Genomic DNA, 27,983 nt, shown 5'->3' with positions numbered 1-27,983 from the left:
TATATGTTGAAGGATGATTCTATTGTCTGTAGACTGTTAAGGAATTGGGTTTATGATAAATGTGCATTTGTTCAAATTCCTGAGACAATGGGGCATGGAATTACATGGTTATGAAGGGTAAATAAACTACTAGCAAAGATAGAGGTCTGAGGGTAGGAACCGTAAGCAGAGATTCCAATGTGGATGTAACACAGCAAGTGAAGATAGTGGCAGAGGAGGTAAAAATGGGGAGTCAAGACTACTGGAGAGATTGATAGCCTTAATTATTAACAAGTATTTACTCTGACATAGGAAGCAGCTATTTTTTTTAAGGTTTATTTTATTTATTTTATGTGTATGAGTACACTGTTGCTGTACAGATGGTCATGAGCCATCATGTGTGTGGCTGTTGTTAAACTCAGGACCTCTGCCGGCGCTGCTCGCTCCAGCCCTGCTCGTTCCCGGGCGTAATTCACTGCAGCTGTCTTCAGACGCACCAGAAGAGGGCGTCCGATCTCATTACGGGTGCTTCTGAGCCACCATGTGGTTGCTGGGATCCGAACTCAGGACCTTCGGAAGAGCAATCAATGCTCTTACCCGCTGAGCCATCTTGCCAGCCCGAAAGCAGCTATTTAGAAAGTTTTAAGCAGAAACGCGCTATTGCCTAATTTGAGATTTTAAAAAAAGAAACTCTGCTCAAAACAAATACGATGTGGGAACTTAAGACAGGTTGGAACCAATAGTATAATTCACACGAGGGATTTGGTGGTGGAAGATGGGATTGCTCAGATTTTAGATAGCCAGAAGATAAAGATGAAAGGATTTTTTCATAGCTCAGATGTGGGATGTGGAAGGAAGAGAGGAGTCAGGGATGATTTCTTTGTTTTTGTCCTGAGCAGTTAGAGGGATGGAGTTGTTGAGTAGCTGTCACCAAGAAGAGGAGAAAGAAAGGAAGGGGAGGAGGAGGAGGAATAGGAAGAGGAAGAAGATGGGGAGGAGGATGAAAGACCTAGGATTAGAAAAATGGACTCTGTTGTGTTTGTAGAGTTGATTGGGACACTAGGCATCCAGGCTTCTCTGGTTATGTGCTTGTGTTGGAATCTGAAACTTGGGTTGATAAAAATTTTGGAGTTTTTAGTGTACAAATGGCATTTACAAGGAGTGTAGCTGCTAAGCTCTGAGATACCTGTGGGTCATGACTCCTTTGGGGGAAGCATATTAGATAGCCTGCGTATCAAATATTTACATTATGACTCATAACAGTTATCAAAAGTACACTTAACAAAGTAGCAACAAAATAACTTTGTGGTCGGAGTCACAACAACATAAGGAACTGTATTAAAGGGTCGAAGCATTAGGAAGGTTGAGAACCACTGACTGGAGGTTTTAAAGATAAGACAGTAGAATAATTTATAAAGTTGGGAGAGAATAGAGTGACTGACTGGTATTTTCGATGGAAGGATGATGCCAGGGGATTAAAAGTGACCCAAGTTAGGAACATACTATTCTGTCACCTGCGGTTGAAATGTCAACTAAGAAAATTAAATCATTTACATCACTGAACATTATGCAAATTCTAGGGGATTATGACCAGACCTGTTTGTAGAAGTACTGTGGCTACAAGTTGATTGGCATGGATTTTAGAGAAACATGAAAGGAGGAAAAAGTCAATCAAAAGTATAAGCTCAAAAAATTGGGTCCTTAAAAGAGGAAGGAAGAAATTGGTTTGTAGTTATAGCCATATAACAGGCCACGATTTGTGAAATTTTCTTTGTAAAGACGGGTGCCAAGAGAAGATATGAAGAAATTGTTAAGATTGAGAAAGTTTAGCTATCCAAGACCCATACAGTAGGAGAGTCTCAACTCTGGCTTTCCCATGTGTGCTGTGGCTTGTGTATACTTCCCTCTCCTCCTTTACACAAAATAAAAATGTAATAAAATAACAAGTGAAAAAGTTGAACAGTTAGCTTTTTTCAGTAAGATTCTTGTTTGCCAATTAGCTGGGGCAGTCCTTGAACACTGGAGCATATCTTAGAGCCCCAGGTTGCTGGTAACCACCCAGGGTCTTGTTTTTACTAATACTAGGATAGTACAATAAGAAATTTAGTGTTTTATTAAAAAAAAAGTATTAGTATACTCACTTTTGTGGAACCTTCTGGTTTCACTGAAAACTGCCATATTTACAAATTTAGACTTCTCTTCTTAAATCTGTGTCCATGTCCAGCTTGCTTACTTGGATATATAATAAATATCCCAAAGGGGGTCCAAAATTCATTCTCATATATTCCCCCCTCCCTCTGTGTGTGTGTGTGTGTGTGTGTGTGTGTGTGTATGTGTGTGTGCGCGCATGTATATGTGTACCCAAGGAGGCCAGAAGAGGGCATGGAAGTCTCTGGAGCTGGAGGTACTGGTGGTGGGTAAGCTGCCTGATGTGGGTACTGAGACCTGAATATGAGTCTTATTTAAGAAGAACCAGTGCTTGGAGCCATTTCTTCAGTCACAGATTTAGTTTTTTAAATACCCCAAGGGGTATAGCACTACCTCTGTTTGAGGGAACTCTTTCTTATTGAGTCTTTGAAGGCTAAAACTGATTGTTATAAAAAGACCCATTTGTAGCCAGATGGTGGTGGCACATACATTTCTTATTAGTTTGCTGGTGAGACTCCTGTTCCTCCCATGTTTAGCTGCCTAAGCTTACTGATGATATAGCTAAGAGGCTTGGATTTAACCACACCTACTATTTTGTCAGGTGAGGAAAGGAATTGCTGATGTGAATCGCAAATGATGATTATAAAAATTGAATTAGGTAAGGGTTAGGAGTGAGGGTATGAAAAGGGAGGAAGAACTGTGAAAAAATGGTAGCCATGTTAGACTGTAAGTTCTGACCTAGTGAGTAGTTATCTAAAATTGGAAAGAAAATGAGGACAGGATTATAAAATAACAGGCTAGACTTTTAGAAGGATCATCTTTGTGTTTTTAAAATTCCAAGATTTCTGACAAGAATAGAGCTGAATATGTATCACTGAATCACTAAATATTATCCTGGGGTATGGATAAGAGTTTTTAGAGAACTAACAATGTAATTTGTACTGATGGAGGAAGGGTCAAAAGTTTACTGAAGGCACTAGGGGTAATTGCTCACCACGTACATGAGACTATGTTGTCCTTCAAATGAATTCTCTGAATGCTACAGTTAATAGCATTCTCTAAGGATAGATAACTAGGATCTTTAGGAGTCCCCTGAGTATAAGATGTACCTAGTATAAGGTGTATCTTGGTATTACGAAAAGAGGTGTAAGCAATTTTAGTTAAAAATCTAGCAATATAAGTGTCATAAAAAAGTTTAAAATGTGTTTGGAAGAAATACCTTATATTGTCAGGAATTACTTAAATTTATGGAGAGGCAGACTTGATATAAATCTGAATTTATCTGTTCCCTGTGTGGCCTGGAACTACGGCAGTATGAGAAGTGGCAGGTAGAGAATTTTGTTAGTGTTCCCTCATAAAAGACCTTGGTTAGATGCCATTCTTACCGAGTGGGTACCATTTACTTAGCTAATGAAAAGTCATTGAGGTTTTGAAGAGGCACCTGAGGTGTTCCAAGCATAGACTGAAGTGTTGGGATTGAGTAGTATATAAGACTGAACTCCTGTTTGTGGCAAGACTACTTTATTTGCTAGTACATAGAGCTCCCAAAGAAGTATCTCTGAATTAATAGACATCCATAGTTGAAAACAGACTAAAATTTGGGATTTAAGCCATGTGTGTTGGTGTACACTTGTAATCGTAGCACTTGGGATGCTGAGACAGGAGAACCAAAGTTCAGGACCAGGACCAAGAAACTATATAGCGAGACCACACTTATCCACATACTTCAGGAATTCCATTTGCCCGCTGCATTCATTGTCTTCCTTTTTAGATCTTGAGCTTTCTATGTTTTCTTCATTTTCTGAGCAACACAGTTCACATTTTCCTTTCTACTTCTCAGGTCATGCCTACCCCTCTTCTAAAATTCTATCTTGTCTCCTTTTCTCTTCCACTCATTAGTATACCTGCTTTTGTAGAACCTTCTGGTTTCACTGAAAACTGCCATGTTTACTAATTTAGACTTTTCTTCTTAAATCTGTGTCCATATCCAGCTTGCTTGTTTTGAATATATAATAAATTCTCCTCATGTGTATCCAAAATTATATTTCTGATTTTACTCCTACGTTCTATGCTTCTTGCACATTATTTACAAGTTAGTTGCACAAGTCAGAACCTTTGAGGTTGAAGAAAAAAGTTAGGTTTAACATGTATAGAGTGTTTCCTTGTCATTATTCCCTAAAGAATACAGTATAATGATGATTTGTAAGGCATCTCTATTATATATTATAAGTGATCTAGAAATGATTTAAAATATGTGAGGTCATTACACCCTATATCAGTTTATCACAGGGAGTCCAACCTCTGTGGATTTTGTTATTAAGGGGGTGTTTCCTGGAAGCAATTCCCTAAAAATACTGAGACGTCACTGTGCAGCTAGACTGACCACTAAGTCTCTGAAGTGGTCTTCTCTTCCTATTTTCAATCCCCCATAAGATTATTTTAAAAAAAAAAAAGCTATGTGCATGTATGTGTGCCTTTGTGTTTACATGTGTCACATGTTTTCGGGTACCCATGGAGGCCAGAGATGTCATATCCCCTGAAACTGGAATTACAGTTAGTTGTGAGCCATCTGCTGTGGGTACTGGGAACCAAATCCAGGTCTTACTCTTAACTTCTGAGCCATCTGTCCAACCATCAAAGAGCTTTTTATAACAGGAATCATAGCTTGTCATTTCTCATGCTTAAAACTATTGAGATCGATTTTCCAAAGGAAATATATATGTACATATATATGTATATGTGTGTGTGTGCGTGCGTGTGCGTGTGTGTGCGTGTGTGTGTGCGTGTGCGTGTGCGTGTGCGTGTGTGTGTGTGTGTGTGTGTGTGTGTATAATCTTTGTGGAGGACTCTGTATTAGGACTCAGGTTTGCCAACACTTGATGATGGGATGGGACAGGATTTTACCGTATAACTCTGCCTAAAATTTACTATATAGATTAGGTTGGCCTCATCTTGCATCTACCTCTTGATTGCTGGGACCTGGCTCTCACATTGTGCTTTTATATGTCCAGTACACTGAGTTTTTAAAAGTTTGCTTTTGTTTTTTGTTTTTTGTTTTTTTTTTTAAAGACAGGATTTCTCTGTATCTCTGGCTGTCCTGGAACTCATTCTGTAGACCAGGCCGGCATGGTCTACATAGAGATCCGTTTGCCTCTGTCTCCCAAGTACTTTGATTTAAAGGCATGTGCCACCACTGCCTGGCATACTTGGTATTTTGTGATGTGAAAATTATTTAGAAATTTTAGTGTTGATAAATAAAATCTAATTGGAATACATTTATTAATTCACGTTTTCTGTACTTCCACTTGTACTATGAAGACAGAGTCAAGTAGAAGAAAAGTTAGTCTCTTTTAAACATATTTGCTAACCTTTGTCCTGTTATGCTCCAGCTGTGACTACCTAGATAATCTCTGAAATGATTGATTGGTGCTGCCTTTTTCTGTGCAGCCTGATGGTTGTGTTTTGTGTTTCAGAATGTTCCTGCATGCTCAGTCTTTTCTGAGTGCCTATACTTTCTAACATCCAGCTTCAATTACTTATTTTTATATTTGTCATTTCAGTTTTTTTCCTTTTGAACTTGTTACACGGGCAACAGCTAGTTTGTTTGTTTATTTTGTCTTTTTTGACATGTTTTTTAAATTCTCAGGAGAGTATTTGGGTTACTATAGATGACCCATAAATGTTTGTTGAAATTTATTGGCATGTTGATGCTTCCGTAAAATAAATAATGTCACTGGCTGAAAGTTGTTCAGTCATATGTGGAAAGGTGTGCCAAGTATTGGAAAAGGCTAGAGACTATTTTAGGGAAGGAATGTGCTTTCTTGACCCTTTCTGTGATGCGAAGATCTTATCTGTTTTGCTCATCAACTTAAGATGGCTTGTACAGTGTATTTCGGATTAGCATCGCAGCCTTTGCTGTGCATTGTTCATATTGTTAATTCAGAAAGGACCTTTTGGCTTCTGTTTAGTGTTGCAAGTGTTCAAACCACATGATGGAATTAAGCCTTTACATTATTATAGGAAAAGTTTTGTTTTGTCTGTTTTTTGGTGCAGATGATAGCTGCATTTTTTTTAAAAATAAGTAAGCGAAAGGACCAGAGTTGGCACAGGGCACACCAAGACCAAGTTTTCAACACAAGGGAGATTTTTTCCCCCCCGCAGAGAGATGAAGACAGGGGCTAGGAGACAAGGGAGAGGGGAGCAAAGAGGTAAGGGAGGAAAAAGGGGATAAGGGATATTTATATTTACTTTAAGTAATGCAAAGGACTATCTCTGGATAGAGAGGAGACAGACATGGTCCATAGGCAGAGAGAAAAAGGGAAACCCTGTGTTAGGATGAACTGGTTTGTTTTGGTTGGGCATGTTAATTAGGTGAGCCAAAAGGGGACTGGACTTCAATACTTTGATAGTTTGACCTTGATAGTCAGCCTCAGGACTGAGGAAGAAGTTGCCAAATAGAGGAATAGACTAGTAAGTGGACTAGGTTTTTTAATGTAATCTAACTGTTTAGCAAGGCAGAGAGAATGGGAGAAGGGCAAGGCCTGCTAGCACCATGTTTGCTATCTAGAACCTCTTCAGTAAGGATTTTCACGTTATGTATTGACCTATAATTTATAGAGTACTTAAAAAATGTTTATTCTTACTCAAGCCTTTAAGGAGGAAAATTACTGAGGTTCATATCCTTTATATGTTCATATCATATAGAAACTTAATGTCTCTGTGTCTAGAAAATTTAGTTTTTTTGAGAGATTTGATAATAATTTGTATTTGCTCTTATTTTACTTAGTGTTCTGAGTTGATTCATTTTTGTATTTTCTACCATACCAAGTACAAATTAGATAATACGAATTTATTTTTTATTTTTTGGAAGATAATTTTGTAATTATATTTATGTACAGAAAACTTAGTGTACATTTAATCCAGTTTAGTGGTGAGTTCTTTAGCGTTTGCCTTTTCCAGCTTGGCAATGCGAGTCACAGACTTAGGACCCAAGACTTTGCCTCCCCATTGGCGGCTGATCTCATCATATTGGTCATTATAATTGGTCCTAATAGCTTCCACCAGCTTAGCCAGAGCACCCTTGTCTTCCGAGTTAACCTGTGTGAAGGCAACAGTGGTACGTGTCTTCCTGTGGACCAGGTGCCCCAGCCTGGCCTTTCCCTTGATAATGCAGTAGGGTACCCCCATCTTTCAATACATGGCAGGCAGAAAAACCACCAGCTCAATGGGGTCTACATCATGGGCAATCACCACCAGCTGAGCCTCCTTGTTCTTCACCAAGGTGGTGACTGTATTGACTCCTGCTCCGAGGACAGGTGGTCTCTTAGTTGGGATGTCCCCTTTGCCTGCAGCTTTCTTCTCAGCACGGGCCAGTGGCCTTTGCTTCTTCACTTGCTTTGTCTCTGGCCTGTACTTGTGGGAAGCTTAAGCAGCTGAGTAGCTGTTTTCCTGTCCCGGGCCTGGGTGAACTGGTTAATGGCAGGAGGTACTTTGAGTTGCTTATAGAGGATGGCTTTTTGCTGTTGCAGCCTGATGTAGTGGGGCCATTTGATGAAGCCTGTTAGATCTCTTTTGGGCTGGATGTCCTGCCCAGTGCCGAAGTTCTTGGGTCTTTTCTGAAACAAAGGATTGACCACCTTTTTGGCCTCCTGTTTCTTGATGATGGCAGGGGCCTGGGCCACCTTCTTCCCCTTGGCCTTCTTTCCTTTGGGCATCTTGCTGGGCTGGAGGAGAGAGAAAGAAGAGGGAATTGTCATCAATAAGCATTTATGAATCTTACATAAATTGATCTTTTTAGTTATATCAATGAGACAGGATTTCTCTGTGTAGTCCTGGCTGTCCTGGAACTCACTCTGTAGACCAGTCTGCCTTTAGTCTCTCCAGTGATGGGATTAAAGGCATTCTCCATCACACCCAATTTAACATTTATTTGTTTATTCCATGTGTATGTGTTCACATATGTGTAGCTTGCAGGAATTGGTTCTTTTCTTTCACTCTGTGGGTCCTGGAGATTGAACTCAATGGCTGGCCAGCCTAAATTAATCAGTGAATTCCAGGTCAAGAACCTATTTACAAAACAAAACAAACACCCCAAAACAAATGTGGACAGTATCTCAGTAAGGACATACTGACCTCCACATGCAGGTGGATATATACATGTGTGCCCTATACAAACAGTAAAACATACACATTTAAAATTGTGTGTCTCCTCCATCAGTCTCTTCAGTGATAGGTTATTGGAGTGCACCATTTCACTGGCTTGCAGACTTTTTTTTTTTTTTTTTTTTTTTTTTTTTTTTTTTTTTTTTTGGTTTTTCGAGACAGGGTTTCTCTTTATAGCCCTGGCTGTCCTGGAACTTACTTTGTAGACCAGGCTGGCCTCAAACTCAGAGATCCACCTGCCCCCGCCTCCCAAGTGCTGGGATTAAAGGAGTGCACTACCACAGCTTTTTAATTTCAAGGCCAGAATTTTAATCACTAAATCGGTTATCTTTTAAAAAAGAGAAACTCTAAGGAATGTTAGTTATATGATTTTTTTCCTGTCTTAGAATGTACTAAATACAATTTGACTTAAAATATATAAAAAACTATTTATGTATATGGGTGTTTTGCCTGAGTGTGTATCTGTGCATCATGATCATGTATAGTGCTGATAGAGGCCAGAAGAGTGCATTGGGTCCCCTGGAAGTAGAGTTGCAGATGGTTATAAGCTGCTATATGGGTACTGGGAATTGAACCCAGATCCTTTGGAAGGGCAGCCAGTACTCTTATCTGGTAAGTTATCTTGTTTCTCCTAATGCTATTTTCCCCTTAAAATCATGTTGATAAATGAGACAAAAGCCTTGGGCTATGACTTAGATTATTCTATCAAATGCTCCCAATTTTTTGACATTGTGACATGATGTTGTCATTTACATGGTTCATGCTTGAAAATGAAACCATACAGTTGAGTCATGAAAAAAAATTCACAAAATTTTGTTTTAAGAAAGTTCATGGCTATGTGTTGGGCTACAATTGTAGCTATCATTGGCTGTATGTGACCCATGTGGACATGTCTGTAAGATGGTGCCTTATACCTGGTTAGTTATGTGACCTCTGATGTGTTTATAAAAAGATAAAGAGCCCAAGGAGGGGGATATGTTCTATGGAGGTGTGATGAGGTATTGGGGAAGGGGGTGCCTCAGCTGGCCCAGGTATCCCTTACCCCTGAGGGACCAGCCACATGCCTGTATAGTAGTCTATAGAGTTTATTCAGGGCATGGGGAGGGGAGTCAAGAGGGTAGTAGAGGCACAGGAGTGGGGGTAGGTAGAAGAGTAGAATAGTAGAGGCTGGCCATGAGCATGGAGAGAGAGAATGGCAGAAGGGAATGGGGAGAGGTGGGAAAGGAAGCAAAGGAGCAAGAAAAGATCAAGAGAGAAATGAGAGGAGCAAGAGAGAGAGGAGGGGGCAAGCAGCCCCTTTTATAGTGGGTCAGGCCTACCTGGCTCTTGCCAGGTAACTGTGGGGTGGAGCTTAGACAGAATGATAACAATCTCAATTTATTATTTCGTTTGTAAACTGTGACGTTGAGTGAGATAAGTACATTTTGTGCCCCCCCATATGATCTTATAGCTACTGCTTTTATTATGAGTTACTGTGTTATATTGTCATACTGTGAAGTTCTCAGAGGTTCTTGTGTTTGCAGAGGAGTTGCTCTATGCAGATTAACTGGCAAGTCTGTGGTCATGATTCCTTCAAAACATCAGAAGTTTCCTTGTGGTTTTTCTTTGTTTGCTTTCAATCTTTTTTCCTAATGTTGGTTTAATGACTTCATCTTGTTACAGAGTAAAGTTTATGGACTTTCAGTTCTTGATATCTTTTTGGTTGTGAGCCTAGCCTTTTCTGGCTGAGCCATGTGTCCAGCCTGTGGACTTTCAATTTTTACTGAATAGAAAGGAGTCTTTTCTTTTCTTTCTTTCTTTCTTTCTTTTTTTTTTTTTTTGCTAATGGATTCACAGCTATATATTGAATGATTGACTTCCTTAGAATCAAATAGTGTTGAAAATGGGAGGTTGCTGAACACTACATGGATTTTTACATGAATCTTAGTTTTAGTGAGAACATTTTTAAGATAACCCTTTTCCAAGAAATTGTTTTAGTAGTACATGTGCATTCTCTTTGTCATATGATATATGCAATAATCACACTTTATTTGAACCGGTTTGTGTGTGTTTATGTGTGTGTTTCTTTGTGTCTGTCTTGTGTATGTGTGTCTGTATCTGTCTAAATTTCTTTTGTTTATCTCAGAGATTTTGTAAACTGGCTATAGGAATCTATGTAGGGCATAGCTGAGTGCCATTTATGGTCAGCTCTAGGTCTATGTTTTCATATAAATATTAAGCGGAAATTAAGTGTCTTAATTCCAAAATTCCAATAAAGATTTTTTTTGTTTAAGAGAGCAATTATAATATTATTAGAAAACCTATTACTGACAGTCATACTGAGAGGGTTTCCATATTTGAAGCACACCTAAAGACTACTGCTTAGATGAGGAGGAAACTATTTCTTTTGCATCTTTTGTATGTAGTTTCCTATTCTGATAGTTGCATTGTTGATACACGATCTGTCTTGATCTGTTCCTGTTGTTTATATAGCTGGGACATAATTCACCCACCCTCACAATTTATTTTTTCTTAAGAAAAAAAAAGTCATTGACTACATTCAGGAGCAGAATGATTATTAGGCAGGAAAGGATGGAGAAAGGATATATCTGGGAGTAATGAAGTAAGGCAAAATTATAGTGACTCTTAAGTATGGGACATGAATGATATACAGGTGAAGGGTATGCTTAAGGGTTTTTTGAAGTTAAGGGGACAAGTTAGAAAGGCATTTCTAATTTTAATTCTAAAAACAAAGGATAAATATTATGCCAAAACATGTTATGAATCTAATAACAGTATTAAGTGGAAAAGCATAATGGTAAATCAGTGGTATTGTTAACATTAAAATGCCTTATGCATTTTAAAACAGACAAAGTACCGATTTGATTTTTAAATTGTAAATCTGATTAAGGTTAGTTGAAGCATTGTTACCATCAGTAGCATTATTGCATTTTTAGATGGTTTCCCTTGGGTGAGTCTTCCTTTGTAAGTAATACATTTATGTCAAGGAGGGCTAGGGAATCTAGGTGCCACATTCTAGCTACTAGGAGTGTTGCTTTTCTGCCTATACCACTTTGACTTTTGGACGTAGGCCAAATTTTGTTTGCAATAAGTAAATTTTTTTTTTTTTTTTTATAAAGTAAAGGGGATCAAGAGATGACTTAGTGGCTAAGAACAAGCACTGTTTTCCTGGGAAGTATGTTCAGTTCCTATCACCTGTGTAGCTTGGAACTACTTATAATAACCTCAGCTCTGAGAGAGGCAAGGTTATCTTCTGGCCTCCTTGAGTACCCACATAAACATGGCACACACAGCAACACAAACAGACTTAAATATAAGTAAATAAATAGTAAAGGAGATAAAGTGATTTTTTTTTCCCTCTGTAAAGTTTTTTTTTTTTTAAGTCAACATGGATCATATGTATGGGTTCCACATTTAGATTTGAAACTAACTGTAGCCAAGTTGAAAAGTTGTTTTTCTTTTTTCTGCAGGTGCATTCCAGAGAACAATTTTCAAACATCTTTGCTTATATTTGACATTGAGCAGTCGGGATTCAGGCATATGAGGAGGTACTGTCACACAAAACAGTGTCTAGTGAAGACGACAAGAAAGAGAGAAAAAGATCGGAAAAAGAAACTAAAATATCATAGGAAACCATGGTGAGTGATGACTGATTTCTTTCATTTTTTTAGTTATAAATGATTATATAATGTAAAATTTCAAATGTTGACAGAATAGAAACTTTAGATAAGTATGGTTGCTCCTCTGTTAAAGAAAGGATTAGAGGGAGCTGGGGAATCACACGACAGTTCACAACCATTTGTAATTCCAGTTCAAAAGATCCAGTGCCCTCTTCTGATGTCCTTGGCAAAGCACCTATATACATAAAATTAATAAAAAACAAATCTTTAGAAAAAAAGACTAGAAACCACATTGTTGGAGCCCTATGCTAATGTGTGCTATAACTCACTAGAGAGTAACAAAGAGAAGGAATGCTTGTTAACATTTTGTAATAAAACTGGCATTAACAAACCAATATAAGTTCAGTAATCTTGAACTTAAAATTAACTTCTCCCTGGAGTTTTATATGGAGTTCAGAATTTTTTCTCATGAAAATTAAATAATTTGTATGGGCCTTTTTTCTGGTTACACGACACCAGAAACATGTTTGACTTGAAAGGTACTTTTTTTTTTTTTTTTTTTTTTTTTTTTTTTTCGAGACAGGGTTTCTCTGTGTAGTCCTGGCTGTCCTGGAACTCACTCTGTAGACCAGGCTGGCCTGGAACTCAGAAATCCGCCTGCCTCTGCCTCCCAAGTGCTGGGATTAAAGGCGTGTGCCACCACCACCCGGCTTGAAAGGTAATTTTAACATGGTTTTAAGATACTAGAATTATTTTTTGGATATTCTGAGGAGTGTTAAAGTGAATATCAAGGAAAGCTTGTTTTTGTGAGAGGTTAGACTTTCAATTCATGGTAGTAGATGAGGTAATTAGCCCTGGTGTTTTGACCTTTAAAATTTTTAATTATATTTTTATATTGTCTGTGCGTGTGCACGTGTGCACACATGCGTATACATGTATGAATTTGTGTGCCATGGTGTATGTATGAAGGTCAGAGGACAATTTAGAGAAGTTGGGTGTCTTCGTTCTACTATGTGGGTCCCATAGATCAAACTTAAGTTGTCAGACTTAGTTTCAAGCATCTCTACCAGCTAAGCCATCTCACTGGCCTGGTGCCTAAGTTAAATTTGATGTGTTCCCCCCACCCCCCTCTTCATATTTTGGTCCTAGAGGATACTCTATAAATTTTTCCCCTAAGTAAGTGAGAGGATTTAAAACACATAAATTAGGGAAAAAAAAGCACAAAATTGTAACTATCAGTGTATTTTGAAATGCATTGTTTGGCAGATATGATGTTGCTTTTTTAAATGTTCCTTTGCTTCTAAAACTATTTTCCTGAGCTGTGTGGTGGTGATTCATGCCTTTAATCCCAGCATTTGGGAGGCAGAGGCAGGGAGATCTCTTGAGTTCAAAGCCAGAGTGGTCTATAGAGTAAGTTCCAGGACAGCTGAGGCTATGCAGAGAAAAAACCCTGTCTTGAAAAACTAAATCTAACCTAAACTAAAGTAAAATAGTAAAAGTTTTGCCAAGTCAATTTGCTTTTATGGAAATGAAATTTTATAATAGCTTAGATCAGAATGGTGGTAAAAAAATGTTACGGGATTTTTTTTCCTATTAGTGTTTTTGTGAAATATAGAAAAAATACATTGTGACTTATGTTGCCTTTCTGGTGAATTACCTGCTTTTTGCAGAATATAGCTTTACTGTAATTATAGTTTTTATAGTCCTTTGACTTAATGTCATACATACATGTGTGTATATATTTTATATATATATATATACATGTATATATTTATAATTTCTGTAATTTTTTTTAGATTTAAGCTTCAATGTTTGTAAAAATTTTGTGTTTTAATATAATTTGATTTATTTCCTTCATTGCTGCTTCTGAGTTTTAAGATTTGTTTGATCACTTTTCTGTTTTTTGTATAGTTCTTCTAGTCTAATTATTTTAATACTTAAACATTCTTATCTGGAGCTTATTTGAATAATTTTTTTAGTGATTTTGATATGAATGTAATACATATGTTACTTAGCTGGGTAAGTTGATTGCTTTTGATTTTATCTTTTCCCTACTATGAAATTTTGGAATGTTTCTTGTTCAAAGGCTTCTTCCAAAGATTTAGATGTTAAATGCTACACTTGGATGCCAAATGCTACACATTACTCTGTTGTTATATAGTTCATATTATAAATTTGTATTTTGTATTATTACTATATTATATGGTCTTAATGAAAGATGTGAGAATTTCTAGCACTTTGGGAGGTGGGAGTTGGTTTGGTGGTGTCACATTGTGAATCACAATTTATTTCTAGAAAGACTCTTAAAGCTACAGTGTTATTTTCGTAGTATGGATAATGGTCTGTTTTTTTTTTGGAAGGGGTAATCAGAAAGCCACAAGTTCAGCTGAAAGACAAAGTGTTTACAGTGTGACTTATATGAACCCTACCATGTGAAATACCTCCTATTTTGGGATGTGTCATTTAAATAAAATAGAACTCTACTTCCCACTCATGAACCTTTTTTGTTTGAACATTAACTGTTTTACAGTGGTTTTCAGTTGGTGTTATGTTGACTTAAAATGCACTTACCTTTAGGAGGTCACATTCTTTTTCTTTTTTCTTTTGTTTTCCTCCCTTTGACAGAGATCTATTAGATCTTTTGCCAATGATGATCGCCATGTTATGGTGAAACATTCAACAATCTATCCATCTCCAGAGGAACTTGAAGCTGTGCAAAATATGGTGTCTACTGTTGAATGTGCTCTTAAACATGTCTCAGATTGGCTGGACGAAACAAACAAAGGCACAAAACCTGAGGGGGAGACAGAAGTAAAGAAAGATGAAGCTGTGGAAAACTATTCCAAGTGAGTGTTGAAGCTTTTGTCAAGCTTTTGTCTACAGAAGCTTATGGATCCTCTGGATTGAGTTGGTGATGTGCTTGCTGTTCTTTGAATCTTATCATATGTAACATAACTGAGGTAGTAAATGTTTCATGGTAGATTTTTCTGAGTTAAATTCTGTAGGAAAGCAAGGAGGAGTAATGAGTAGTATCAAAAAAAAAAAAAAAGGTAGTCCTTTCAGGACTTCTTTTGATAGTATACTAATATTTGAGAGTTATATCATTTGCAGTGTTGGCTCAGCTTCTTAATTCTAAAATAGATAGTAATGTTTTTTATTTTAAGGAAGTCATAAAAATACTGCATCTAGCCAGGCGTGGTAGCACATGCATTTAGTCCCAGCAGGAGGCGCAGAGGTAGGTGGATCTCTGAGTTCGAGGGCAGCCTCCTCTATATAGCTTTAGGACAGCCAAAAGAGACCCTGTCTCAAAACAAAACAAAAAAAAAATATTGTTTCTATTAGACATTTTGAAATCGTAGTATAGGAAGAGTATAGGACAATGTACTAGCAGCATTAACTGCTATTTACCTTGTAAATTCACAGGACATATAGCATCTATGTTGCATATTAGTAACAGACATTTTGTGTATTTGTTGAAGCAGAGAAGCTAGAGCTTCTAACAGTTATAAGAGAAGTGTTGTGAGGTAGCAATAGTAGTTGTATATAAGATGAAACCACAATGCTGTCTGCAATTAGATCATGAGATTTTATGTCATGCCAGTTTGGAGGTACTGTTTTGAGCATTGTTACTGGGATTAGAGTAACTCTATACCTACTTTGGAAAATGAAGTTCATTTGATTGGTTATCCTGTATTTATAGGTTTAAAAACATTACCTTAACTATGACTTATGTAAGTGGAAAATAGAGACTTCAGAATTTCCTTCCAGCTTTCAGTTCTGTCTACACATTACTGTGTTAAGTAGACAAAGAATAGTAAGAGAAGATTGATGGTCTGTACTGAAAGACAGTGCAGTTTTTTCCTTCACCTCCAAGATAAGCAGTGAGCGAACGCCTTGCTGAAGAGCATGGCAGTTGATTGTAGTTTCTTGTAAGTACTCAAGTTTTTTCTGAACTTTAATGGTTTAAAATGGTAACTGTTTAATTTGGAGCTCATGCTAATTAATGATATTTTCCAATGATATTACTGCATACTTGGATTGCTCTGTATATATTATAGTTTCTGTACAAATCATTAATGGTTTCCAGATTTAAATTGTAGTACTTTTGTTGCTTTTTCAAAATTTTGGAAAATTGTGGTTTTACACATATACACATATATACAACGAACTCTTTACTACTCTTTATTATTTTTGAGTATATATTTCTTAGAAGTTTGTACCTTTGGAATCATCTGATTTTTTTTTTTTCAAGGTTGTCTATAATTTTTCTTACATGGTTGAACTCAAGGAGTACAGACTATATCTGTTTTTACTCTCTGTAAACCAAGGGCTGAAGTGTCTTTCAGGTTTATAGCGGTGTTCCATACATATATATATTTGGGCTCCTGGTGTATCATAAGTGCTCAAGAGAGCATAAATATATGAGACTAGGCACTTTTGCACAGCTACTGTCTGACTCCAAAGTCAAATCAATGGTAACACATCTCAGACTTTATATCACTAGGAATATTACTACTATCTTAAGTAATTATATTGGTTTGCTTGTTTTCTAGTAACTTTTATATTCAAATTCATTATTTAAGTTCAGGACTTTTGAATTTGGACTTAGTTTTCCTGCTCAAATCATGCTGTCATTTACATGTAGATGATAAGATCAAACACACCATGATTATAACTTAGAATTTTAATGAGGTGGTAACAATGTCTACTTACATTTATTGTGCACCAACTGCTATTACATATTATTTTTGTATTAGATCCAATAAATCAAGTAGTCTGTTATTATTTCTTTTTATGCTTACATTTTATTTATTAAATTTTCACCATTTTGCATTTGTTCACGGAGAGTTAACTCAGAGTTATTAATGAATTTTAACTTGAAGATTATTGGGGATGGAGGGGGGAGGGAGGGAGGGAGGGAGGGAGAGAGAGAGAGAGAAAGAGAGAGAGAGAGAGAGGGAGGGGGGAGAGGGAGAGAGAGTGTGCGTGTGTTTGTGCATGCACATGCATGTTGGCAAAAGTGCCTTCAGGTTTTCTTCTGCCCTTTCTCTTTATGCTTCGAATGGACTTGAGCATTTTAGTTAAGGATTTTACCATTGAGCTATACTTTATTTTATCTTAGTATCTGTAGTTTCATCTAGATAAAGTACAGAGCAGGGAGAGATAAAGTGCTCCTGTTTCTAGTAATCAGAAAAAGCTTATGAGCCTGGTGTGGTGCCACATGCCTTTAATCCCAGGAGTTGGGAGACAGAAGCAGGTGGATCTCTTGAGTTTAAGGCTAGCCTGGTCTATATAGCTCGTTCAGTTCCAGGATAGCCAGGGCTACACCAAGAAACTTTTTGTCTTAAAGAAAAGAAAAAGAAATAGCTTTATTAAGGAAGTAATATTTGGAAATGGCTCACAGGATCTGGTGGGTTACAATACAGGCCAAAGGTGTAGATGTGAAGTAAATATAGGAACTGTTTAAGAGACAGCAGTTGGGGCTGGAGAGATGATGATGGCTCAGCAGTTAGGAGCCCTGACTGCTCTTGCAGAGGTCCTAAGTTCAATTCCCAGCAACTACATGATGGCTCACAACCATTTGTAATGGGATCTGATGCCCTCTTCTGGTTTGTCGAAGATAGCTTCAGTGTACTTATGTAAATAAAAATAAATCTTTAAAGAAACAACAATTGTTTATTATGGTTTTAATGTATGTTGTGCCCTGCCAAAGTTCAATGTTCATTTGCTTACATTAAATTATATTAGAGCAGCTGTATGAGAAAAGGATTAGTCTTATTTTATGGATGGGAAAGCAGACTGAAAGAAGTCAAGTATTTGTAATGTTGAATGTCCAAATGTTCATAGGGCCATGATGGGAAAAATATGTGAGGTGTCATCCAAAATTGTGGTTTCGGGAGATTATGCAGTATTCTATATGTTGTAAATTAAAGGTGGTAGAGAGAAAGCTGATAAAGAAGGATTTATTGAAATAGTCTATTGGAGAACTTGAACAGAGTAGTTTGAAGGCAAAGTTTGGGCATGATTATGGAGAAGGGACTATACATATTAGGGAGCCAGAGAGGATAAGGCAATAGAGTAAGAAATAATATGTGATGACTGATGGATTCTAATGGTTGCCTACATTTTTGGGTCACTTATCTCTGTCCACTTACATTGTCTTTATAGGCTTAAGATTTATTGAATTTTCAAGATGGTTTAGGCTCTGAGTGGCAACTTATTTATAGCTCCTTGTCTACCTTGCAGCACCATGTATTTTTTTTCAATTTACCTCACTTTGAATTAACTGCTTCTAAACCACACCCCCTTCTCCCATCTAGCCATCTCCCATCTAGCTATCTACTATCTAGCCAACCAACATATTACTTTTTAAAAATTAAGTTTATTTAGAATGTGTGTTGGGGTGGTGGTGGGGACTGTGGGAGTGTGATGTGTATGTGTACATGCATGAATACATGGTGTATATACTTCACATGTTGGGGCCAGAGTGTATGTGTCTCTGTCCCTGTTCCTGTCCCCCTTCCCTCCCTTTTCCTCTCCCTCCTCTCCCCTCCTGTCCCTTCCTCTCTCTTCTTCCCTTCTCTCCCCCTCTTTCCTCCCTCTCCCCTCCCTTCTCCTCTCCCCTCTCCTCTGTTCTCTCCCCTTTCCTCTCCCCTCTCCCCTCCCCTCCTCTCTCCTTTACTCTTTCTTCTCTCTCCTCTCCCTCCTCTCTCCCATCTCTCCTTCCCTCTCCCCTTCCCTCCCTGTAATTGGTATTATAGGCATGGGCTACTGTACTGAGCTTTTTTTGGTTTGTTTGTTTCTTTTGTTTTTTTGGGTGGGGATTAGATTTCAGGTCATCACATTTGTATGACAAGTACTTTTTACCCACTGAGCCATTTCCATTAGTCTTTCATTTTTTTTTCAAAATTACAGAAATTTAAAAAGAACAGTTTGAAAAATTTTTGTGGAATTTCAATATTCTGAGTTTTACCTTGTAGATTTTTGGATTTTGTGTAGATTTTTGGATGTTTGGGAGTACATAATAGTTTATCCATTTGTGTAGGTATTTAGGAAGCCAAGTGATGATTAATTGTAGCTTGGGAAGTATGTTATAGAAGTAATAATATAGATTATTATTTGTAGGGATCAAGGTGGCCGGACATTGTGTGGTGTAATGAGGATTGGCTTGGTTGCAAAAGGCTTGCTGATTAAAGATGATATGGACCTGGAGCTAGTCTTAATGTGTAAAGACAAACCCACGGAAACCCTGTTAAATACAGTAAAAGATAACCTTCCTATTCAGATTCAGGTAAGTACTATTTAATTGCATTTGAGAATTTGTAAAGAGTTAAGAAACAGTGACCTTGGTGTCTGTTAACAAGAATTGGTAAATCAGAGATAGGATTTAAAAAAAAAAGAAGAATTTGGTCTGAAGAATACACATTTTTGGTGATTATACTCAGGATATATTTACCAAAGTAAGGCCATTAACATACAATACAGTCTTAAACCTTTCAGGTATGTCTTATTGATATTCTACATCTCCTCACCCCTAGCCTATGTATGTCTGTTAGTATTATAAAACTTTTAGAAGAATTGGTTAAATATAACAGAAAGTTGAAAGATCAAAAAAAAAAAGGTCCAAAAAAAACCAGTAGATAAATTCATAATGACACTTTTAGAAATTGAAGATTTGGTTAAAGTTTTTAGTTTGTTAACTATTTTTTGTGTGTGTTTGCAGATGTGTGGCCAAGGATAACTTTGTGAGGCCAGTTCTCTTCTTTTCCCTTTATGTGGGTTCTGGGGTCTGAACTCAGCCTGTGAAGCTAGCATGTCAAACAGTTTGACTTGTTGAACCTTCTTGCAAGTCATAGTTAATTTAAAGTCAACTGTCTGCTAAGTTTATGGGAAGTCACTTCCTGTTTAGTTTCCAAATTTCACATTGGATTGAGTTTAAAACGTTTTAATGCTGTCATACTCTTGGGCTCTAGTTAATCTAAATCTAACCTTGATAGGCATGGGTTGCTGTACTGAGCTTTGTTTGTTTGTTTTGTTTTTTTTGGGTGGGGATTAGATTTCAGGTCATCACTTTTGTATGACAAGTACTTTTTACCTACTGAGCCATTTCCATTAGTCTTTCATTTTTTTTTTTCAAAATTTCAGAAATTTAAAAGAACAGTTTGAAAAAATGTTTGTGGGATTCTAGATATGTGCACCACCAATTAGGAAGCTGACATTGTCTGTCATTTCAGTTATGTGTTACTTGTAATTAATTGGATTGTAGCTTCTTGGTAATTTTTCATTTTATGTTGTGTTTTAGTTAGGGTTTTTATTGCTGTAAAGAGACAGTATGACCAAGGCAGTTATTATAAAGAAAAGCATTTAATTGAGGCAGGCTTACAGGTTCAGAGGTTAGGTCCATTATTGTCAAGGTGGGAAGCATGGCAGCGTCTAGCCAGGCATGGTGCTGGAGAAGGAGCTGAGTTCTACATCTTGTTCCAAAGGGAACCAGAAGACTAACATCCCTAGGAGGCTAGGAGGAAGCTCTCCTTGCCAACAAAGCCATACCTACTCCAGCAAGGCTACAGCTCTTAATAGTGTCACTCCCTGGGCTAAACATATTCAAGTCACCACAGACTGTCTTTATATCTATTTCACAGAAATAGATGTCTGCCCACAAGTCTAAACTTTTGAGTCGGTGAACGCTCATCTCTGCTTTCTTTATTCTTGAAAATGGTGTATTTTTTAAAAAAAATTATGTGTTGAGTGTTTTGCCTGTGTGTATTGGAAGCCAGAAGAAGGCATTGGATCCCCTGGAACTGGAGTTAAAGATAGTTGTGAATTGACATATGTGCTGGGAACTGAGCCTGGGTCCCCTGGAAGAGTAGCCATTGTTCTTAACCACAGAGCCATCTCTAACGTGCTCTCTCTCTCTCTCCTTTTTAAATTTGTATTTCTTCTAAATGAGGCAGATATCTTTAAAAAAAAAATCAGTGTTTTTTGTTTTGACTAATTTAGGTGTTATTTTTTATTTTTAGGTTTTTTTTTTTTAAGAACATATTTATTTCATGTATATGAGAACTCTATCTTGATGCCAGAAGAGGGTATCAACTTCCATTATAGATGGTTGTAAGCCCACAGTATGGTTGCTGGAAATTGAACTCAGAACTTCTGGAAGAGCAGTCAGTGCTCTTAACCGCTTTGCCATGGCTTCAGCCCTATTTTTAAGTTTTTTAAGTTTTAAAAATAAAGTTAAAAAATACAAAAACCAGTGTATATTCATTGTATAAAATATTCGATTTTATTGGGTCATTCTGATACATATCAACCATGTACTTTAATCCTATTCACCATTTATTTCCTTCTTTTGCTAGTCTCTCTTTTTTCCTGGTCCTTTCCCAAATAGTCTGCCTGTTGGTTTCAAGTCTTAAAAACAAACAAACAAATAACCTCTTCCTTAACTGTTTATTTGCTTGCTGTGAAATGCAAAAGACAACTTGCAAGAACTTAGTTTTCTACTATGTATGTTCTGAGGCTTGAATTCAGGTGGTTAGGCATGGCAGCCAGCATCTTTAGTTACTCAGCTATCTAGCCTCCCTGCTGTTGTTCCCCCCTCCCCCCTTTTTAAAGTTTAGAGTCTCATAAGAAAGAGGACATAAAGGTGTGGGACTGGAGAGCTGGCTCAGTGGTTAAGAACAGTTGCTCCTTTGCAGAGGATCTAGGTTAGTTTCCAGCACAACTATCTGTAACTCTAGTTCCAGGTGATCTGATGCCCTTTTTTGGATTCCATGGGTAATGGATACATGTGGTAGCCATACATACACTCAGGCAAACCATTCATACACACCAAGTAAAAATAGTAAAACCTTAAAAAATGAAATGCACATACTATTTGTCTTTGTGAACCCGGCTTTGCCCTACATGATGCTCTCTGGTTTCATTCATGTTCTTGCAAATGATATAACTTAGTACTTCTTGAGTAATATTCTCTTATGTATAACTTAATACACAATTAGGTGAGATACTTACAATCTCTGACTTGCTGAATGCTGGGTTTAAAAAATAAGTGCCACTACCACCACCCATCTGGGATCATTTCTGTAGCTTTGAAGATACAGCAGATTTGATAACACTTTCTGTCTACACACTAGTGCTTTTTCTATGAAGGTTGAATTTGATTTCTTTCTCAAGTGAGGATCTTTATTTCCAGGCACCACAGTTTTTTGTTTTTGGTTTTTTTGAGACAGGGTTTCTCTGTGTAGCCTTGGCTGTCCTGGAACTCACTCTGTAGACCAGGCTGGCTGGCCTCAAACTCAGAAATCCGCCTGCCTCTGCCTCCCAAGTGCTGGGATTAAAGGCGAGTTTTAAAATGTTACTGTTTATCTAGTAAGTCTTCAAGGGAAAATCCTAAGAGAGAACATAGATTTTTGCAGACCGTCTCAAATTTTAGGAACTTTGGGCTTTCCAGGCTAGCAAAGACTAAAATGACATAAACATTCTTTTAAGGGTTAAGCTAGAAGAGATGAAAGAGACTTGAACACTTAGGGCCAGTGATGGATATTATGAAACATGTATTTCCATTTAAAATGTCATTATAGCTTTCCAACAATGAGTTTTCTGTATCTGGGTGAAAGCATGTTTCACTGGAAAGTGGTAATCTTAATTTTCCAGTGATGTTAAGAATAAGTTTATATACATATACACACATTTCCCTCTAAGTGTATATCAAAGCACACATGCATCATTGTAATGTTTCACAAATAATTTTTAGTGTTCACATATTTCTAGTTTAGTTTTGTGTGTGTGTGTGTGTGTATAAAATAATTTCTAATAGGACCTTTCTTACAGGCAAAATATCTTTTCTGAACACTTACTGTAGGAACAGTTCAGTTATTTACTACCTTAATTGAGGTGGCAATACACCTTTTTCTCTCTGTACTCTTTTCCAGGGTGATTTTAGAACTTGTTTGAACAAAGGAGGCAGAGAATGATGACAAACCCAGTAGTTTTTGAAGTTAGTGCTTGAATATAGTCTAGACCAATCTCATTATATTTGACTTTTGATATATCTTAAAATTGAAATTTTTAATTTTCCGATAGATATCTTTTTAAAAAACCTATTTATTTACTTTCATTTTATGTACATTAGTGTTTTGCCTACATTTAATGTCTGTTTGAGGGTGTCAGATCTCCATAACTGGAGTTACAGAAATGTGTGAGCAGCTAGGTAGGTATTGGGAAGTGAACCCTGGCCCTCTGGAAGAGCAGCCAGTGACTTAACAACTGAGCCATCTCTCAAGGTCCAATAGATTTTGCATGCTGTGTCCGAGCATACATTTATATGTGGAGATCAGAGGAGTATTTGGTGTATTATTCTTCCTTAAGAACTCTTTACCTTGCTTTTTTGTTTGTTTGTTTGTTTTTGTTGTTGTTGTTTTTTTCGAGACAGGGTTTCTCTGTGTAGTCTTGGCTGTCCTGGAACTCACTCTGTAGACCAGGCTGGCCTCAAACTCAGAAATCCGCCTGCCTCTGCCTCCCAAGTGCTGGGATTAAAGGCGTGCGCCACCACTGCCTGGCTTCACCTTGCTTTTTGAGACAAAATATTTTGGTGTGATCTGGGGCTCTCTAATTGATAGGCAGGCAGGCTGGCCATCAAGCCCCTGGGGATCTATCTGTACCCATTTTCCCAGTTCAGGGATTTTAGGCACATGCTTCTGTACCTGTTATTATTTGTATTTTATGTTGTGTGCATCATATATGTGGTGCCTGAGGAACCAGGTATTAAGTGCCCTGGAACTAGAGTTACTGATGGTTGTGTGCCACTCTGTATGCTGGGTGCTGAATCCTTATCTTCTGCAAGAAGATAACCCCTGAGCCAGGTCTCCAGGCCTGTCTATTGTTTTGTGTGAGTACTGGGGTCAAACTTGAGTCTTCATGCTTGTGTGGTCAGCACTCTATAATAAACTCATCTCTCTATCCTTCTAGTAGATAACTAATGTTCCCGTTGCTCCCACTGGCAAAATGAATATGAACAGTCTTTTGTTGTTTATTTCACTTCTGGCTGTTCCATTCATGGTATATTCTTTTCTTTCTTTGACTTTTGTTCAACATTTAGTGTGATGAGTTTCTTTTTCTTGCTTCTTTTTTTCAAGTATTTAATATTAAAATGCTATTTTTAAAATAAATGAGTTCTATTAGAGCATAACTTGTATTATTTTCTTCAGTCTATTTTATGTCAGTTAATATATATTAAGCTTGATTGTTAAGAAATTCCTTGCACTCAATGTGGTGGTGTACACCTTTAATCTCAGGACCTAGGAGGCAGAGGCTGGTGAATCTGTGAGTTCAAGGCTAACCTGGTCTACAAAGCAAGTTTCAGGACAGCCAGAGCTACACACCACCATCAAAAACAAAAGAAAAGAGCAAGAAAAAAATGCTTTGTATGATAAATGATATAATTTAATTATATACTTAATGTCTAATATTCAGTTTATGATTTTGAATAGTTTATGAAAGCCCAAGGATTATATGGTATATTATTGTATATTAAAAAAAGGCAATGTAGCCAGGTAGTGGTGGCACATGCTTTTAACCCTAGCTCTTGGGAGGTAGAGGCAGGCAGATCTCTGAATTTGAGGCCAACCTAGTCTACAGAGTAAATTCCAGGATAGCCAGGACTACATAGAGAAACCCTGTCTCAACAAACAAACAAAAAAATCAAGAAGAAGAAGAGGTGGAGGAAGAGGAGGAGGAGTAAGGAAGAAAGGAGGAGGAGAAGGGTGAAGCCCTGTGATGTAAATTCCCTGTGGATGTTAGTTGCCTTATTTCATAATGAAATAATTTCATAATGAAATTGAGACTTAACAATTTCATAAGTCTCAATGGAATGATTTCTGAGATTATTTTAATTATACAAGGCAACTGTTTATACTCATTCTTTTATGTGACTATAAGTGGACATCTTTTTCATTCATACTTTCTTGGTTTACATTAGAAATTTGGATTGTCTGGATTCATAAATCCTTGGCAAGTAGTTGTTAGATTGTTTTGCCAATAGCACTATTATTTCAGAGAGCATTTCAGCTACCTATATTTATATAATACTTTACTTTAATAATTTCAAGTATACTTATTTACCCTTTATTGTAACTGCTACTCACATTTTACATGGAAACAAAATGGTTTTAAATATTATAATTGTCTGCATGGTTGACATTATGGTCCCTTTATGAGGGATGGAGAATGGGTTTGCTTAAGTTGAAAGAGAAGTTATCTCCAAAGTAAGGAACTAGTTTCAGTTGTGGGTCTTATATACTCTTTGGAAAGTGATGCTAATTGTTAACATTCACTAACTTAGGGCAAGTGTTTCTTTTTAGAGATTTTAATGTGATTGAGTGTTTTTGAAATCTTGGTGACTTTCAGAAACTAACAGAAGAGAAATACCAAGTGGAACAATGTATAAATGAAGCATCAATTATAATTCGGAACACGAAAGAGCCAACACTGACTTTGAAGGTGATACTTACTTCCCCTCTAATTAGGGACGAATTGGAGAAGAAGGATGGAGGTACATGTGTGTATATATATACACATACATATCTATGTTTTGTTTTGTTCATGTAACAGTTTTTGTTCTGGTACTTTTATGTGTTGACTCTCATCAGCTTGTCAAGGTCAGTTAAGAGTAAGGAATCTGCTAATTGTTGAGTACATAAAGAATATCTATCCCTTTTTAAAAGAATAATGTTACAAGTAAGAGTTCCCCTATGCTGTAAGTATTTACACACTCTAACCCTTTACTAGGGTTAGGGTTAGGGTTATGTTTAGGGTTAGGAAGCCTTGTGGAATGACTTTAGTACTATGTATTTCCTTAAAAAAAGGGATAGAAGAAAAAGCACAGGTCTTGCTGCATAACATATATATGTTCTGTTCTTCACTCTATTAGTGTTTGACATTGGTCAAGTTTCTTAATTTCAGAGTATAGATAATATAGAAACAATAAATTGTTTGCAGGGTTCAATGAGAGAACTTATATACAGTGAGGTTCAAAGTAGTAAAGTGCAGAAACCATTGAGCTCCTAAAAGTGAGATATGTGTACATTAGATTCAGCTAGCCAAACCTTAACACAGCCAAACTATTTATTTATTGTTTGTTTGTGTTTTATTTTATTTGTTTGAGACAAGGACTGACTGTGTAGTTCTGGCTGTCCTAGAACTCAGTTTTTTTAAGTATATCAGCTTGAGAGATCCTCTTGGTTAAGCATACTGAGTGCTAGGATTAAGGATCTGCTCAACTACCCCTGTCCATATAGCTAAACTTTAAACCTCCCTTGAAATCCAATATATTATTGTCTTAGTCAGGGTTTCTATTGCTGCACAAACATCATGACCAAGAAGCAAGTTGGGGAGGAAAGGGTTTATTGAGCTTACACTTCCACACTGCTGTTGATCACCAGAGGAAGTCAGGACTGGAACTCAAGCAGGTCAGGAAGCAGGAGCTGATGCAGAGGCAATGGAGGGATGTTCCTTAATGGCTTGCTTCCCCTGGCTTGCTCAGCCTGCTTGCTCTCTTATAGAACCTAAGACTTCTAGGCCAGGGATGGCACCACCCACAAGGGGCCTTACCCCCTTGATCACTAATTGAGAAAATGCCTCAAAGCTGGATCTCATGGAGGCACTTCCCCAACTGATGCTCCCTTCTCTGTGATAACTCCAGCCTGTGTCAAGTTGACACACAAAACCAGTCAGTACAATTATGAGTATATAGGATACTCTGTGGGTACTAATAATGAGTTGGCTTATTGTGTAACTTATATTCCTTGGGAGGCAGGTATCTTTTTCTTTTCCTCATATATGATTTATTTAAAAATCTCACAGTAGCCCTAGGAGGGAGATAGCAATTGTTCTGTTATAAGCAAGAATATATCATATTTTGCCCAGCTAACTTGGCAGAGTCTAGTATAGAATCCTTTTTCCCATTCCTGCCTAGGGTTGGTAAATGGACGCCTTAGCTGAATGTTCCTTTCTGACTATTATACAGCCTCAACTTTGGTGGTTATAATTTTAACTTAGAAATGTATTTGCTATTGGGGGTGATAAATTGTTTATAATAAACCAAGCAGATGGTGAAAATAAAGCATTTTTTGGCTTATGAAAATCAACTTTTGTTCTTGGTATTGAGGTAGATTCAGAGCTTGAAAGAAAAGTCTTAGAGTTAGTTCCTTTTCCCCTGTTGATGACAAGTTGAACTTCTGACTCTTCTTTGCAGAAGTTCACTGACATATGTCCCACTAAGTTTGGGACAGTAGATTGTTGCAGTCCATAATTGTGCTGCAGGCCTTTTCTGCCTTCTCCTGGTGCTGGATATGTACTATGCAGAGCAAACCTATGGCCATTTTCTTTCCATTGCTTGATAGTATTTGTGGCATAATTAGGCAAATTAAGAAGACCTTGCTTCTTACATCCACTTTATTGCTGCGTCTGTTTGTTCATATTACTGTGTGCTTATGGTTTTTATGAACAATAGCTAAGGCATAATGTCTTTCTAGGAAGCCTCAAGGAATTAAGAAAAAAGAGATTTCATGATTTCTTCAGACATACTAAAAACAATTATGCTCAGCTTTATGCAGATTTCCATGGAGCCTGCCATGATACCCCAGCTCAGTTATTTTACTTTTGAAGAGCCAGGTTCTAGACATATAGTTACAGTCTCATCTGGCTTTCCCTGTTCTTCCTCTCTAGGCTAGTGTAGATAGCTTGCATGTATGACACTGAGGAAAGACAACTATCTGCAGCAGAATGGTGCTTACTGGTCACTGAGCTAAGCAAATGAGCAGGGCTAAGCATAATAGACTTCTTTCTAAGGTTTCCACTATTCAGAATGCTCATGTACCTTCATACACTGGTGATAGGTTAAAAAACATTTTAAAAGATTTAAAAGATTTTCTTTGCATTTGACATTTTTGTCAATACTTGTTCATCTTCCTATGCTATTTATGTTTCCTACAAAGCAAGTAAAATGGAACATAGTTGTATACTTACATTTCCCTCTCTTCTTCCTTCCCTTCCTTCCTTCCTTCCTTCCCTCCCTCC

The 27,983-nt window shown here is 37.3% G+C and overlaps 1 protein-coding gene and 1 pseudogene across 7 annotated transcripts in view; one reads left to right on the top strand and one right to left on the bottom strand.

Moving 5' to 3' along the window:
- The window catches only part of Strbp (spermatid perinuclear RNA binding protein), a 132,769-nt gene that overhangs the window by 61,525 nt on the left and 43,261 nt on the right, over positions 1–27,983 (top strand). For all 7 annotated transcript variants that reach the window (XR_004118548.1, XM_031370066.1, XM_031370065.1 and 4 more), the window contains exons 2-5: positions 11,760–11,927; positions 14,535–14,755; positions 19,035–19,200; positions 25,314–25,458. Coding sequence is in view for 6 of the 7 variants with exons in the window: in XM_031370066.1 (XP_031225926.1) it covers positions 11,925–11,927; positions 14,535–14,755; positions 19,035–19,200; positions 25,314–25,458 (535 nt within the window). In the remaining variant the exon portion in view is untranslated. The remainder of the gene's footprint in view (positions 1–11,759; positions 11,928–14,534; positions 14,756–19,034; positions 19,201–25,313; positions 25,459–27,983) is intronic.
- Positions 6,962–7,847, bottom strand: LOC116090093 (annotated as a pseudogene).

This window comes from Mastomys coucha, unplaced genomic scaffold, assembly GCF_008632895.1.
Source record: "Mastomys coucha isolate ucsf_1 unplaced genomic scaffold, UCSF_Mcou_1 pScaffold15, whole genome shotgun sequence".
NCBI lineage: Eukaryota > Metazoa > Chordata > Mammalia > Rodentia > Muridae > Mastomys > Mastomys coucha.
Note: the sequence above shows the minus strand (reverse complement) of the source record. Positions and strands in the feature narration are given on the sequence as shown.